This window comes from Ascaphus truei, chromosome 6 (assembly GCF_040206685.1).
Source record: "Ascaphus truei isolate aAscTru1 chromosome 6, aAscTru1.hap1, whole genome shotgun sequence".
NCBI classification, from domain to species: domain Eukaryota; kingdom Metazoa; phylum Chordata; class Amphibia; order Anura; family Ascaphidae; genus Ascaphus; species Ascaphus truei.
The window spans coordinates 6,717,563-6,731,835 of NC_134488.1; the positions used below are offsets into that span (position 1 = coordinate 6,717,563).

A 14,273-nucleotide genomic window follows, 5' to 3' on the forward strand; every position below is an offset into this window, starting at 1 on the left:
AAACTTTGAAAAGCTCTGTCTGGTTGAGACGGACACGAAGGGACTTACATCGCAGATGTATAAGGAAGTGGAAAAGGTGAGAGATCAGTGCGCAACTAATTAAAACAATTCAAGAAACGTGAAGTGATTAGTGATATATTAGATGGAGTAAATACGTGACCTTAAACCAACACTAGACAAAATGGAGCGTCTGCAGCTGCGGTTGCAGGGATGGCCCAGAGCGCACAACGCTCATAATGCATTAAAAATTATATTAACACAAACAATTGTTAGAGTAGGTAATGTGCGTACATCAAAGGGATATTAGACAGGCATGTTAGGGAATTATGTTACCCATACACCATGTGGAAGCCAGATTGGATGTCGTCACAGGTATTGGAAACTGCTTCGTGATAACCTTGTTCCTGTTGGGTAGGTAGGAGTCTTTCAAAGTCCCCGCTCGCATGTATACAGAGTCCAGCCCATCTGTAGCTCACAGGAGAATGGCTGCTTCAGACAGAGCTCCACGCCGGCTGGATTCCTCTGGCTGTCCTCCGTTCAGGCACTTCCGTGTTGGTGACGTCACTAGTACTCGCGTCGCACACCTCCTGCCGGTTGCCGGATCAGCTCACAGTGCTGGGACAAAGTAGTAAGGCAGAACACTGACACACTTTTTCCGGATATATACAGATGGGCTGGACTCTGTATATATGCGAGCGGGGACTTTGAAAGACTCCTACCTACCCAACAGGAACAAGGTTATCACGAAGCAGTTTCCAATACCTGTGACGACATCCAATCCGGCTTCCACATGGTGTATGGGTAACATAATTCCCTAACATACCTTTCTAATATCACTTTGATGTACGCACATTACCTACTCTAACAATTGTTTGTGTTAATATAATTTTGAATGCACTAATGCAAAGGATCTGTCGGCCGGCTCCCGGAGAGGGGAAGCGCGCGCGGCGCGGGCCTCCTCCTCACGTACACCGGCTCCCAGACGGAGGGTAAGCGCGGCGCGGGCATCCTGCCACTCTTGCCCCCCCCCCGCCAGCTTCCCGAACTCACCTCCTGCCCCAGCCAGATGCCACGGGGTCAAGGTAAGTCACCCACCGTCTCCCACCCACGCACTGTCACCCAGTCACCCACACACCCACCCCCTCCTCTCCCAGTGCCCCTCCTCTCCCGGTGCCCCTCCTCTCCTGGTGCCCCACACTCTCTCCCCCCTCCCCACCTCACCCAAATCCCCACGCTCTGCAACATCCCCAGCCGCACCATCACCCTCACCGTGCGCCGCTCCCGGAGAGGGGAAGGCAGCCCTCCTGCTCAGCAGCAAACTCCAGGCTCCTCCTCCCTCGCTCACAACGAGGAACGGAGGGGAAGCGCGGCGCGGCCCGGGCCTCCTGCACTCTCCCTCACGTGCGCCGGCTCCCGGAGAGGGGAAGCGCGCCCCTCCTGCTCAGCAGCAAACTCCAGGCTCCTCCTCCCTCGCTCACAACGAGGAACGGAGGGGAAGCGTGGCGCGGCCCGGGCCTCCTGCACTCCCCCTCACGTGCGCCGGCTCCCGGAGAGGGGAAGCGCGGCGCGGGCCTCCTCCTCACGTACACCGGCTCCCAGACGGAGGGTAAGCGCGGCGCGGGCCTCCTGCCACTCTTACCCCCCCCCGCCAGCTTCCCGAACTCACCTCCTGCCCCAGCCAGATGCCACGGGGTCAAGGTAAGTCACCCACCGTCTCCCACCCATGCACTGTCACCCAGTCACCCACACACCCACCCAGTCACCCACACACCCACCCAGTCACCCAGTCACTTTCACCCAGTCACCCACTTTCACCCACCCACTCAGTCAACTCAGTCACCCACCCACTCAGTCACCCACCCAGTCACCCACCCACTCAGCCACCCACTCACTAAGTCACCCACCCACCCACCCACTCACTTAGTCATCAACCCACTCACTTAGTCACCCACCCACTCACTTAGTCACCCACCCACTCACTTAGTCACCCACCCACTCACTCAGTCACCCACACACCCACCCACCCAGTCACCCACACACCCACCCAGTCACCCAGTCACTTTCACCCAGTCACCCACTTTCACCCAGTCACCCACTCACTCAGTCACCCACCCACTCACTCACTCACCCACTCACTCAGTCACCCACTCACTCAGTCACCCACCCACTCACTCAGTCACCCACCCACTCAGTCACCCACCCACTCAGTCACCCACCCACTCAGTCACCCACCCACTCAGTCACCTACCCACTCAGTCACCCACCCATTCAGTCAGTCACCCAGTCACTCACCCATTCAGTCACCCACCCATTCAGTCAGTCACCCACCCAGTCAGTCAGTCACCCAGTCACCCGGGGGAAGCCCAACCCTGTCGTCCGCCCCCCCAAAATTACATCCCGGGCAACGCCGGGTCTCTCAGCTAGTTTCATATAAAAAAGGTCTAAATGACCACAAATATGTAACAGGTATTCCCCCCCCCCCCAATCGCAGATACTGTATAGTGTGGGGACAGAGAACATACGGTGTTACCAGGTGTGGTGCGTATACCTGCAGGCTCACAGGAGGGCTGAGCCTCCGCCAGTGAGAACCTGGGGTGAATCCTTTGGAACGTTCTCGGTTTCAGCGCCATCACCTATGTAGGATTCTATGGGAATGTAGAATGGCCCTAACATAGGAACCCACCCAGAAACCACATACACCAGTATTATGGATAACAGGTTTACTGAATGAACAAAGGATAACTATTACATCATACTCATAACATCACAACATTATAACATCCCCACACGGTGCCCACAGCCCAACCCCTTTGTCCTGTGGTCAGCGCTGCCACTATGTGTTAAGAGAATGTTATGATCTGTTGGTGCACTTATAGAGTACCTGCCGAGTGCTCCTGCACTCGGGCCTGCAAGGACTTCGCAAAGGATCTGTCGACCGGTGATCCCGTCTGATCCAGTGGTTCCAGGGGCGATCCCACCCTGAAGATAGTCTCTGTCTCTGGGAATAGACTTGAGCCCAAGTCTCTTCAAGGGAAACGCATCGTACGCTGTGTTCCTATCTAACACTAGCGCTACTGTGACAGGGTCCCTAACATAGGGCCTGTCCCTGTAGCACCACAAACTGGGGAGTGAGGACCTCTCTGGGACCTAAGGGTTAACTGGCCTATCCCGTCCCCCTAGCTCTTCCCGGTCCTAACTCTAACTACCTAGTACCTAGTACTTGCAGTAACGCACTGCCACCTACTTGGTACATACAGCAAACGTGCTGCACAACACTGTGCCTGCCTGTCAGATCTCACAGCACTGACAGCCGTGACTCTGACAAGACAGCACTCACACTAAGGGCAGAGTCCCTAACTGGGGCAGTCCCTTATCAATTACCCACTAACCTGGTGGGGAGTTAGGGCCTACCTGGGAGAGGGGGGACCTTACGCGGTGCAGGAGCTTCACTCACTCCCTGCACCCTTCCTTCCCCTTCTGCTCCGCTGCTCCAACTAACTACAGTAGCATGCTGCAAGCCCGCGAAATGTATCCTTTTTCTCCCTCTAGAGATCCTTGGCCCTCATTGGCCACACTGAGGCACCTGGTGTGCTTGGCCCTAAGCCTCATGGGAGTTGTAGTCCCGTGGAGGCTACAAACATATTGGGGCCGCGTGCGCGCCTTCCCTGCGCCTGCGCAAATCCCTAATGGCCGCCGCAACCTCTCCTGAACTGTTCCTACACTAACGTGACTTTTCCCTGGCTCTGGGGTACCTTTTGCGCATGCGCGATCACTGCGCACTCCCTGCACTGGCCCCCACCCTCGCGTTGTGCCGGCGGGTCCGCCACTGCCTCCGGCGGAACCCGCAACCGCGCTGCGCCTCGGGAGGGGGGTCTCCGGAGCATGGAGGGTACTGGGGCTACACTCTCACCCTGGAGAAAAATCCAACGTCCCCACTTGGGGAACGACGTCAATCGGCATAAGTTTACATAATAAAAATGCAGTGCATGATATGCATAACTTATCACTCATGACTCTACACAATAGGGTACAATGCAGTTCACATACGATACCCGAGGCCAGCTGAGCGTCAGCTGCTTGCTGAGACCATTTGTGGGGTGCCCCTAACTGATCAGGTGGGGGTACCTCACTTTTGCATCCGTGAGCCTCCCCTGGGTGAATCTCTTGGAGAGCACACTCTGGAGTAACAGTCACCGGTTCTGTACTACTTTCTCCCCCTGGTGGAAGGAATAGCACAGTTTCTCTGGGCCAGACCTTTACCCGGCCATCCGTGGCATGGATGCAGTAGGCCAGGAGGTCTTGACCTTTTCCGCGGTCCACCACATGGTGAATGGAGCGCTCCTTCTGGGGCTCCAAGGAGGCAATTTTCACTAAATCCCTCGCTACGCAGTCCTTGTCCCTACATACTGGCGAGGCTTCCACTCGGAAGCGAGCAATGGCCCATGTCTCTTTCGGCAAAGTCTCTGTTTCACCTGGCAGGGGGTAAAGGGTAGATACCTTACCACTGCGGTGATTCACGGTGGCCAACAGGTCCTCGGGGACGCTGTCAGTTCCCACCTCGGCTGTCTTGGGACCTGCCCCCGGCACTTCTGGGGCAGTCCACTTACTCGCTGGAAACTCGGGAGCGTGGGATCCCAGTCCTGGGACCATTTGGGTCGGAGCCTACGGGCTCACACTCGGTTCAGTTGTGATGACACACCGAGGTCCAGCTACGTTCTTCTGCTCAGCATGAACTTTAGTTGGAGCATTTTTCACGGCCACATCCACCGGAGCCTGTAGGGAGTAAGGAGGTTCCTCACCACTCCGCTGGCTTGCGATGGATTCCTCTTCCTCTGGAACATGGTCAGGCACCACCTGTGCTTCACTGGACACACAATGGGACTGACTGTTCTCTTCACTTGGACGATAGGCGATAGGTACTGGTCCACTCGCACCACTGGACAGCTATCTTCAAAGGGAGACACCTCCGCCAGGATGCGATGCCGAGTGGAGCCATTCGCCCTGGTGGCCATACTTAAGGAGCTACCGTGCTCTGCGGTCACCTGGAGGCTCACACCCAACACCCCTGGGGCAGTCAACTCACCCTTGTCTTCGTTAGGTACTGGTCCCAAGCCTAGGACCGATGGTACCATCGTAGTAGGCCGGACTGACCATTGTAGGGCACACGGGTCCCCTGAGGCCTCTGGAATTAGGACAGACTGATTAGCAATGTCACTCACTTTTGCAGAGGGGTCAGGCTTCCCCGCTTCTTCCTCAACTGGCTCCATAGCCTGGCGTGTAATAGGCTTCAAGAACCGTACATCGCAGCATTCACACTCGGGCTCCCATGCCAGTGCACCTCTAGAGCAGTCACAGGTGGGACTAAAGCACTGTACACTCGGTTCTCCGCCTACCTCAGTCGTTTTGAAGTCTAGCGGTAACTGGGACATGTCGGCTCCCTCGTTATAGGCTTCTTGCAAGCAGGGGCACATAAGCATAAGGAGATCTATTCCTGGCGCTCGCCAGGGCACATACACATTGGGGTGTATGTCCTGACAGTCTATCTCCTCCTCATACATCATCTCATCCTCAGAGAAGAAAGAGTCTATTACTGCATCAACATATGGTTGCAAATCCCAGTGCTTGCTCCCCCTGGTGGAATGTGAAGGAAGGGCACTTTCTACAAGGGAGTGGTTCTGGCTCTGAGTCACTCACATCACAGGGGAGAGGCTCTGATTTTCGCGCCAAACCCGGACAGATTGTTGCAATACTCTCCTGTGCAGGCTGACAGTCAGCAGTACGTGCGCTCTCCTGTTTTGGCGGGAGACGCCATTTGGCTGGGTCGGCGTAAACTAGGGAGTATCCCTCAGACGGGCCCCCGGGCATAAACAGTGCGGACGGTGCCTCTGCAGGCATATATCCTTAGTGGGGGTCGCTACAAAAAGTATGGTTTTCCATGTGGACGTGGGATCTTGTTCTTCATCTAAGACACATGTACACGGCCACCCAGGAATTCTATGCATATAGGACTGGACCCCAACCGCGGGTATAGTTGCGGGCAGGCCTCCTACTGCCACCACCTGGCCAGGTGGCATATACTGCCTCAAAGCCCAGGCAAGGACCTCGTGTCCGGACTTTACAAATATTGTGAAAAAAATAGGAATTGGACAATTTGGAAAAAAAATGGAACAGGGCACCCCAGGTCTCTCTCAGCAGCGCATCCAAATGTAACGGGTATTCCACCCCACCCAATCGCAGATATAGTGTGGGTGCAGAGAACATACTGTGTTACCAGGTGTGGTGCTTTACCTGCTTGGCTCACAGGAGGGCTGAGCTTCCGCCACGGGTAACCTGGGGCAATTATACTAGTAGTAACCTTGTACTCGGTGCAGCGCCTCCACCTGCGATGGTTCCTAGCAGAGCAGGAATGGTTCCACGCAGGACACATACAATAACTCACACACCGTAATGTATGATAACAATAACGTTTACTTGGGAACATAAGAAACAGCATACAACACAAATAGAATATCTACGGGTGTCCCTTTCTAGAGGCGACACTGACCACGGCGTCGCACAGGACGCTTCCCCAACACCGGATGCTACCACCCCATGTTCATAGGATCCCCACCCAATGTCCCACACTCTTGCAGAGAGGGAGAATATGGGTGACTGCGCAGTCACTATTAAACTAATGGTCAGTTGGTGCACTTGTGGCTTTAAAGTACCTGCCCGAGCACTCGAGTGCCCGGATCAGCAACGGCTTTGCAAAGGATCTGTCGCTTGGTGATTCTGTCTGATCCCAAGCTGGTTCCTTGCACGTGGACCCCAGGGGCGATCCCACCCTGGAGATAGTCTCTGTGGGCCCGACTGAGCCCGAACGTATTCATAGGAAACGCATTGTCCGCTGAGTCCCTATCTAACTCTAGCGCTACTGTGACAGGATCCCTAACCTAGGGCCTGTCCCTGTAGCACCACAAACTGGGGAGTGAGGACCTATCTGGGACCTAAGGGGTTAATAGCCTGCTCCGCTCCCCTAACTCTTCCCCGTCCTGACTCTAACTAATAACTAGCAGCACCTGCAGCAACGCACTGCAACTTGACACTAGGTCTTCTTGTCCGCCCTCACAGCACTGACCGCTGTGACCGGACAATAAGTCACCTCACGACACTTCGGGCAGCGTCCTTAATCTAGGGCAATCCCTGGTCAATTACCCACTAGCCTGAGAGTGAGTTGGGGCCTACCTGGGATAGAGGGGACCTTATGCGGTGCAGGAGCTTCACTCGCTCCCTACACCCTTCCTTCCCCTACAGCTCCCCAGCTCCAACTGATGCAAGTGACAGGGTCCCTAACCTGAGGGCTGTCCCTGGCAACACTCACTCTAATGGGTGAGTCAGGGCTATCTCGGGCCTTGGGGGTTGCGGGCCTAGTACAGGGAGTCACTGACTCCTGTACCCTACCTCCTTCCCTTGGCTGCTCCTGGCTCTGACTGACTGCGTAGCTGCAAACCCAAACAATGTACAGTATATAGTGGATCCTGCAGAGTCCTCCTCCAGCCCTATTGGCTCCCTGAGGTCATGTGGCTCTGCCCCTATGCACCCTGGGGGCCGACTACCCTTCTCTGCGCATGCGCGAGCTTTTTGGGGGCCTCCCGCGCTTGCTGGCTCCTGCGCAGGCGCAACAGCATTAACAATGGCGGCGCCCTGCTTTCCGAGCCACCGGGACCCTCGCAACGTGACCGCGGCCTTAGCAACGGCCCGATCGCATCCCCGGCAACCGGCCCGCTCGCGTCCCTGGCAACCGGCCCGCTCACGTCCCCGGCAACCGACCGCAACTGTAAGGTAACGCGCTGATCGCGCACCTGCCCCCTCATTCCCTCGCGCGCGGCGGCTGTGCGCTGAGAACGGAGAGGGGTCAACTCTGCAAAGGGGGACCTGGTTACACATAAAATACACAAAAGATAAGCGGTGTGAATACCGCCCTAACACCACAGGGTGTGCTCACACTCTAAATAACAACACATAAGACCTTATACAATAGGTCACATAGAAGCCTTTGAAGCAGTATTGGTCTGCACACCATAAACAAAAAAACAATTGCTGGGCAATGAGCTGTAAAGGGGGAGGCAGGCACTCACCATAGAAGCGGGAGCTGGACTCACTTGTTGGAGCTAGAGCGTCCGGACCACAACAACTCTGGGCATAGACCCGAAGCGGGTCCAGCTCATGCTTCTATGTGACCTATAAGGTCTTATGTGTTGTTCTTTACAGTGTGAGCACTCGCTGTGGTGTTAGGGCGGTATTCACACCGCTTGTCTTTGTGTGTTTTATAAGTGTGGTCATTTAGACCTTTTTTATATGAAATAAATATTTTATTACTTATTTTATCGAAGGCTATATTTTAAAGTCACATGTCCTTTTCATTATTGCGTCATTAATCCCCGGTGCGCTGTTTGTGTACTGTTTTCTTACAATATAAAACGATATACCAGACTAATTCCTGGACAAAAAAAGCAGACCTTTACCCAAGTCTCATTTTATTCTATTTATTTTGTGAATAGAAGCTTTGTTCCCCCCCCCCCCTGTGTTTGGATGATTTCCTGATGAAAAGGAAAAGGCACAATAAAGCCTTATTATAATTTCACCTTATAAAAGCCTCCAATTGTGTACCTCTGTGAACGTCCGTCTACATATGGTGTCAGAAGTGGGATGAGAGGTGTCTTTGTAGTTAAAAAGGACCGGAGATTTTTATGTGAATTTTTTTTTGTTATGCAAGTCTGAGCAACTTAGAAAAAAAAAAACCTCATGCAGCAGAGACCAGAGTTAAAGGGACACACCACTGAAACTTACACTGCATTGAAACTTAAAAAAAAAAAAAAACACAGATGGACTCTTTGCCCCAATTCCAAGAGGAGAGAGACTGCTGAAACAGCTAATCCTTTTTTGCCTATCACAAAGTGTAATATGGTCATTGAAATAGGAGTTTTGCCTTCCAGCCATAGTCAGGGTTCAAGAAGTGAGTCAGCCCTTAAAACGGAATAGGTGTTTGTTGTTTTCAAAAGTTTCGCTGAAGCAGTGAATACAGATGGTGACCCACGAGTGGTACTAATTTTGCAAATAAAGGTTGCCACACCGCATAGGGCTACCAGCTGTGAATGGAGTATATGCAGAAAAGTGTGAAAATTGATACAAGACTTTGCTGAAGCAGGAGAATTTTTAGCAAACAAATGCTGAGTGTAAAATTGCCCTATAGGGGAAAAAGGGATTTCTGAACTGTGTAAAAGGTTTTTCAAAGCCAATTGCTGAGTGTTGAGTCACCCTGCCGGGAATGAAAGAAATAGTCCACTGCAAAGGATGTATTTTTTCTGCAAGTAAAAAAGTCTGCCTATATATATCTTGGGAGCAAAAACAGACACCCAAAGTGTGAAGTGTGAATGCCATAATACCCAAAGATGAGACTGAAAATTACTGAACTCAGGCAGAAAACCAAATTCTGTTGCTGAAGCGGAGAGATTGCACCTAGCAAGTAAATGTGTAAAGCGTTAGGGGGTGTTGTTATCTCTGCTCACATGGGCCAATTGGATGCTGTGACATCATATGCTATGTGACCGGAGGCTTTAAACCTGAGCAGAGATACCAGTAACCCCTAAGGAGATAAGTATCACAGTAAGCAGGGTGTCACCAGAGTTGAAATTAATGGGGTTCAGCTAAGGCAACCCCCTGCTTAAATCCTACATGTATTAAACTCTCTCCCTCTTGCCTAACCCCCTCATGAGACCTGCCGTCCCTAGGCAGTGCCTTATCTACTTACCGCCTTGGGTCGGGCCTGGGATAGGGAAGCATCGTCATTCAGAGCTATAGGTTGCTGGCTTCTCCATTGCAAAAGGCTTCAGATGGTGGCAAGTTATCCTAACCCCTTCAATGCTCTATGGATGTAAGATGTACTTCACGTGGGACGGCATTCTGCAGACCCTTGAGACGTACAACAAATATCAAGTTACTTCCGGTCTCACGGCTTCGTGAAAAGCGTCAGGATCAGTGCTAAACTAAAGGGGAGACTGAGCCACAGTTTCAGTGATCACGTGGCATAGGTCACCCTCTGTATGCTAATAAGGCTGTACACTATCTGTGTCAAAATAAAGGTGCTTCCTATCCACACTAGCAGGGCACCAACCAGATTGGTGCTGTGCAATGACATCAGAGTTGTGCACAAGTATCGCTGCACTATTTAAAAAAAACTAAGACAAAAGAACATACATTTAAAAAGCTACACATCACTATTTTCCTTTGTAGGTTGTTTTAGTCTGGAAATTAAGAGGGCTATAGCTTGATTTGTGTGGCGGTTAGAGATAAATTGTTACTATATTGTTACATCTGTTTCAGGCTTGCTAACACATAATTTTTTTTATATTTCTGACATATATCTTGATCAATTAATATGCGGTCCACTAGTGAAAATTCCTAGAGTTAATATATGTCTGTGTTCTTTAGGAATGCTGGCAGAGCAGTTTGTTCCTGATGGGCCTCATATGCATCTTGTCAGTAGGGAGGAGCACAACTGGGTTAAGCTGATGAACTGGCAACACACAACCATGTACTTCTTCTATGGCATCTCAGGAGTAGTGGACATTCTAACTTTTCTTCCTCTAAACGTGCCAAAGGGCCTTGACCGTCTCAGCTTAAGTCTGGCTGTTTTTATTGAAGGTGAGAGTTGATATGTTTGCAATTGTGTATATTCTTCAGATATTTTGATTTGCATCTCAGTCCCTTTATTATTCCCGTACTGCACCCACCATCCTCCTCCACTCTGCCCCTAATTCTACTCAGCAGCACAACATTCCATTCAAGTACAAGCGTCCTTAACACTCTGCATCTCAGACTTGCTTTCGTACTGTATAGTAAAGCAACCTGCTGGTGCTGCTTGAAGTATTTTTTTTTTTAACGTTGTCTTTGATTTCTCTGCAGGTCTCCTCTTCTATTTCCATGTTCATAACCGTCCAGCATTGGATCAGCATATCCATTCCTTGCTACTCATAGCTGTGTTTGGAGGATCGATCACTATTCTGATAGAGGTGTTTATGAGAAATCACATTGTCTTGGAATTGTTCCGTTCCAGTTTAACTATTCTCCAAGGAACTTGGTTCTGGCAGGTAGGTTCTGGATCCCTTGAAAACTGGTTACATACAGATGCAGTGGCCGTTATTCGAACATATCACGGAGCCGTTTTCGTGTGCGCTGCTGTACTCCACACGGCCAATCACGCGCGTGGTTGCTTGTTTGAATTTCATGGATCCCGATTACTTTGGGTGCAATTCTTCGCATTTCCGTGGCAGGAATGAATGAATTTCAATGTGTACAGTACAGTCCTGTGTCAATTTGCAGGTGTTTAAAAGCCAGAACACTAAAATGCCATTTTCTGCACTCAATAAAAACAAGTCAACACGTTGTCATGACATGGGTATTCCGAGGTATACAACACGCGGTCATGACGCGCCATGACATGGATATTCGGAGGTATACAGCGCGCGGTCATGATGCGCCATGACATGGGTATTCCAAGGAATACAACACGCGGTCGTGACGCACCATGACATGGGTATTCCGAGGTATACAACACGTAATATGTTTGAATAACTGCCGCTGCATCTGTATAACATATCCTTTATTTCACTCTCTCACTGATATATCCACCATAAGTAATTATAGTTTAGATGTGTTTGTGATCAGAGGGGAAGAAAGCTTTGCACAACATGTCAAGGAACAGGCACAAGGATAAAAAAATCGGTTTCCATTCTCAAAATTGAGTGCCATTACCACAAGGCTACAGTACTTCTATTTAGTAAACCCAATCATCATAAATCACATTTCTAAACCACAGTGGGGTTTCTTTTATCAATTCAATCATTTGTGGGCCCAGTAATGTGTGTCTGCAAGAGAAGCAAGTTGTAGAACATCAGTTGCTGAAAGCCTGATATTTTCCTGCATATACCGAGCTTTGTGTCCCTGTGCCTACAGTATTCTTAGTGAATAAAGCTTGAATCTCGGGAGGGATCTCATTTTTTTTTTACATCAGGTTAAACAATGTGATGGAAACTGTTTCGTCCATTGATTTTCACTAAAGAAATTGGTTTTTTGTTTTTTAACTTAACCCAGAACAGTTTAAGTGAGCAGTTATTTGCCAGTTGCCTTTATCACCTGTTCTCTAATGTTTCTGTCAACAAAGAAAGTCCCACTTAAATTCCAACTCAAAAATGACATCAAATTAATGATTTGTGAAATGTGTAACCCCCTAATGTCTCCCTTTGCCTTAGATTGGGTTTGTGCTGTATCCGCCTGGGGGAGGACCAGAGTGGGATCAGTCAGATCATGACAACATCATGTTCATCACCATGTGCTTCTGTTGGCATTATGCAGTCGCCTTGATCATTATGACCATCAATTATTCCTTTGTGTACTGGTGAGTGCAATGGTTAGGGACATAATGTATTATTATTTCTTAGAAATATAAACCTGTGATCCCTATAAGACTTTAACCTCCTGCAGAGATGTTTTATTCCTTGTAAACTTGTTAAAAAGCCAGATATTGCTGATGCGAACGTGTGCTTTGCTAGTTAACCCAGAATCCTTGTTTTTTTTTTTAACAATAATGAATAGATAGATATAGGGCAACTCACTACACAAAACACATCTGCAGTTGGTAAAAGGCTTAACAGTCAATAGTATATGAGGTATTTAGGTAGTAGGATGAGTATCATTGTGGCCTAATCCTATTCTTCTGTCTCTAAAGAGTCTAAAATTAGATTGTATGAATTAGTAGTTCTACATTTACTGAAATAGGTCTTATCTGGTAATTAACTCCTTGTGTCATGAATCATACAGTACAAAGTGCTTGTTCAATGCATAATCACCACCCTAACCAATGGAAAAATACAGATTCGTTGTTAATGCTGCAAAAAGGCTAATTCATTCTCACTGGTGCTGAATGTATACGCTTTGTTCATTTAATGCACATGTATTATTATAATTCTGGCTTTTCTGTCTCATGTAACAAAATAATTGTATTTAATTGTAGTTGCTTTCAAACTGACAGTAAAGTATTGCAATGCCCCTTAAGTCGAAGGCTGTATTTACTTAAAACATAAATGATAATGCTGCATTATATTGGAAATGTCTCACTAAAAGGTCATAGGCTTTGACCACTTTTAAAGTGGTTTAAATTTCCTCTCCAAAAATGTAAATTAGGCCTCTGTGACAAAACACAAATGTTATGGTATTCTGAGTTTTCCTCTGAATACTGTACTTGTTTGTCTGGATTTAACATTAAAAGGCCAGAAATAGGAGGGGTGTGGCCTGGAGCCTGACGGAGATAGCTGTGTTTATCTGAAGCTCCCTAATACAGATATATAATGCAGAACAATCCTAGCTCAAAATCAGCCAAAATAAAACAACATTTCTTAAATTCGTATGGCCTCTGAAATGGAGATCATTTAGAGCCCAAGATCAAACAAATTATACAACATCTAGCAAAAATAAATAAAGTGGTAACTTGGGGCCTAGTACATAGGGGCCACGCTCCTCATCCCCAGATTGCTGAGACCCCTTTGAGACTCTGGGCTGACTGGCCCCCCTGTCAGGCCGAGGCCACCCACCAGGTCGGGCTGCCGCAGAGGAGACAAGTAAGATGAGGGAGACGAGACCCGACCAACAAGAAGTGTGATTGTTGGAGGAGATTTGAGGTGAGGAGTACCAGGTTGTGAGGTGACAGTCGGGGCTTGCCTCCCCGGTGGAGCAGGGATCCCATTTGCCACTATCAGTGAGATGGTGTGGCGGAGGACTGCCCTGCTCGAGTTCTTAGGCCTCGGCCATGGTTCTTGCTGGCGGGCGGGAGCGTGTCGGCGGGCGGGCCAGTGACGTCACGGAGCTGGTTCGCCCTCATTGGGCGAACCGCTCACGTTACCGGCACTGCGCTCCGGCAAGCGCGAAGATTTAAAATTTCCCTAAGACTTACGCTTCCGCACGCTTGTGGAAGCGTAGACGAGCCCCTACTAAAGCCGCTCTCATTGCGGCTGTAGGAGCTCAGTGCCGAGCGGAAGCGCGCCTCCGCCCGCAAGCACTATCCATGGACGCGGCCTTACCCGGCGCCGCGGAGGGGTTGTGGTGGCTGTGGGCTTGTGAGACTGCAGCAGAGGGGCTTGGGAAGAGAGGTGGCCATTTTGTTTCGGCGCTCCATTGCGGTGCCGCTCGAGCGTGCGGGCTTGTGTCCCCCCTGTTCTTAGACCGCCGATCGGGATCTC

At 50.0% G+C, this 14,273-nt stretch overlaps 1 protein-coding gene across 4 annotated transcripts in view; it reads left to right on the forward strand.

The window, feature by feature from the left end:
• The window catches only part of TMEM45B (transmembrane protein 45B), a 51,762-nt gene that overhangs the window by 21,458 nt on the left and 16,031 nt on the right, over positions 1 to 14,273 (forward strand). For all 4 annotated transcript variants that reach the window (XM_075603336.1, XM_075603337.1, XM_075603338.1 and 1 more), the window contains exons 4-6: positions 10,471 to 10,683; positions 10,945 to 11,129; positions 12,291 to 12,436. In XM_075603336.1, coding sequence (XP_075459451.1) covers positions 10,471 to 10,683; positions 10,945 to 11,129; positions 12,291 to 12,436 — 544 coding nt within the window. The remainder of the gene's footprint in view (positions 1 to 10,470; positions 10,684 to 10,944; positions 11,130 to 12,290; positions 12,437 to 14,273) is intronic.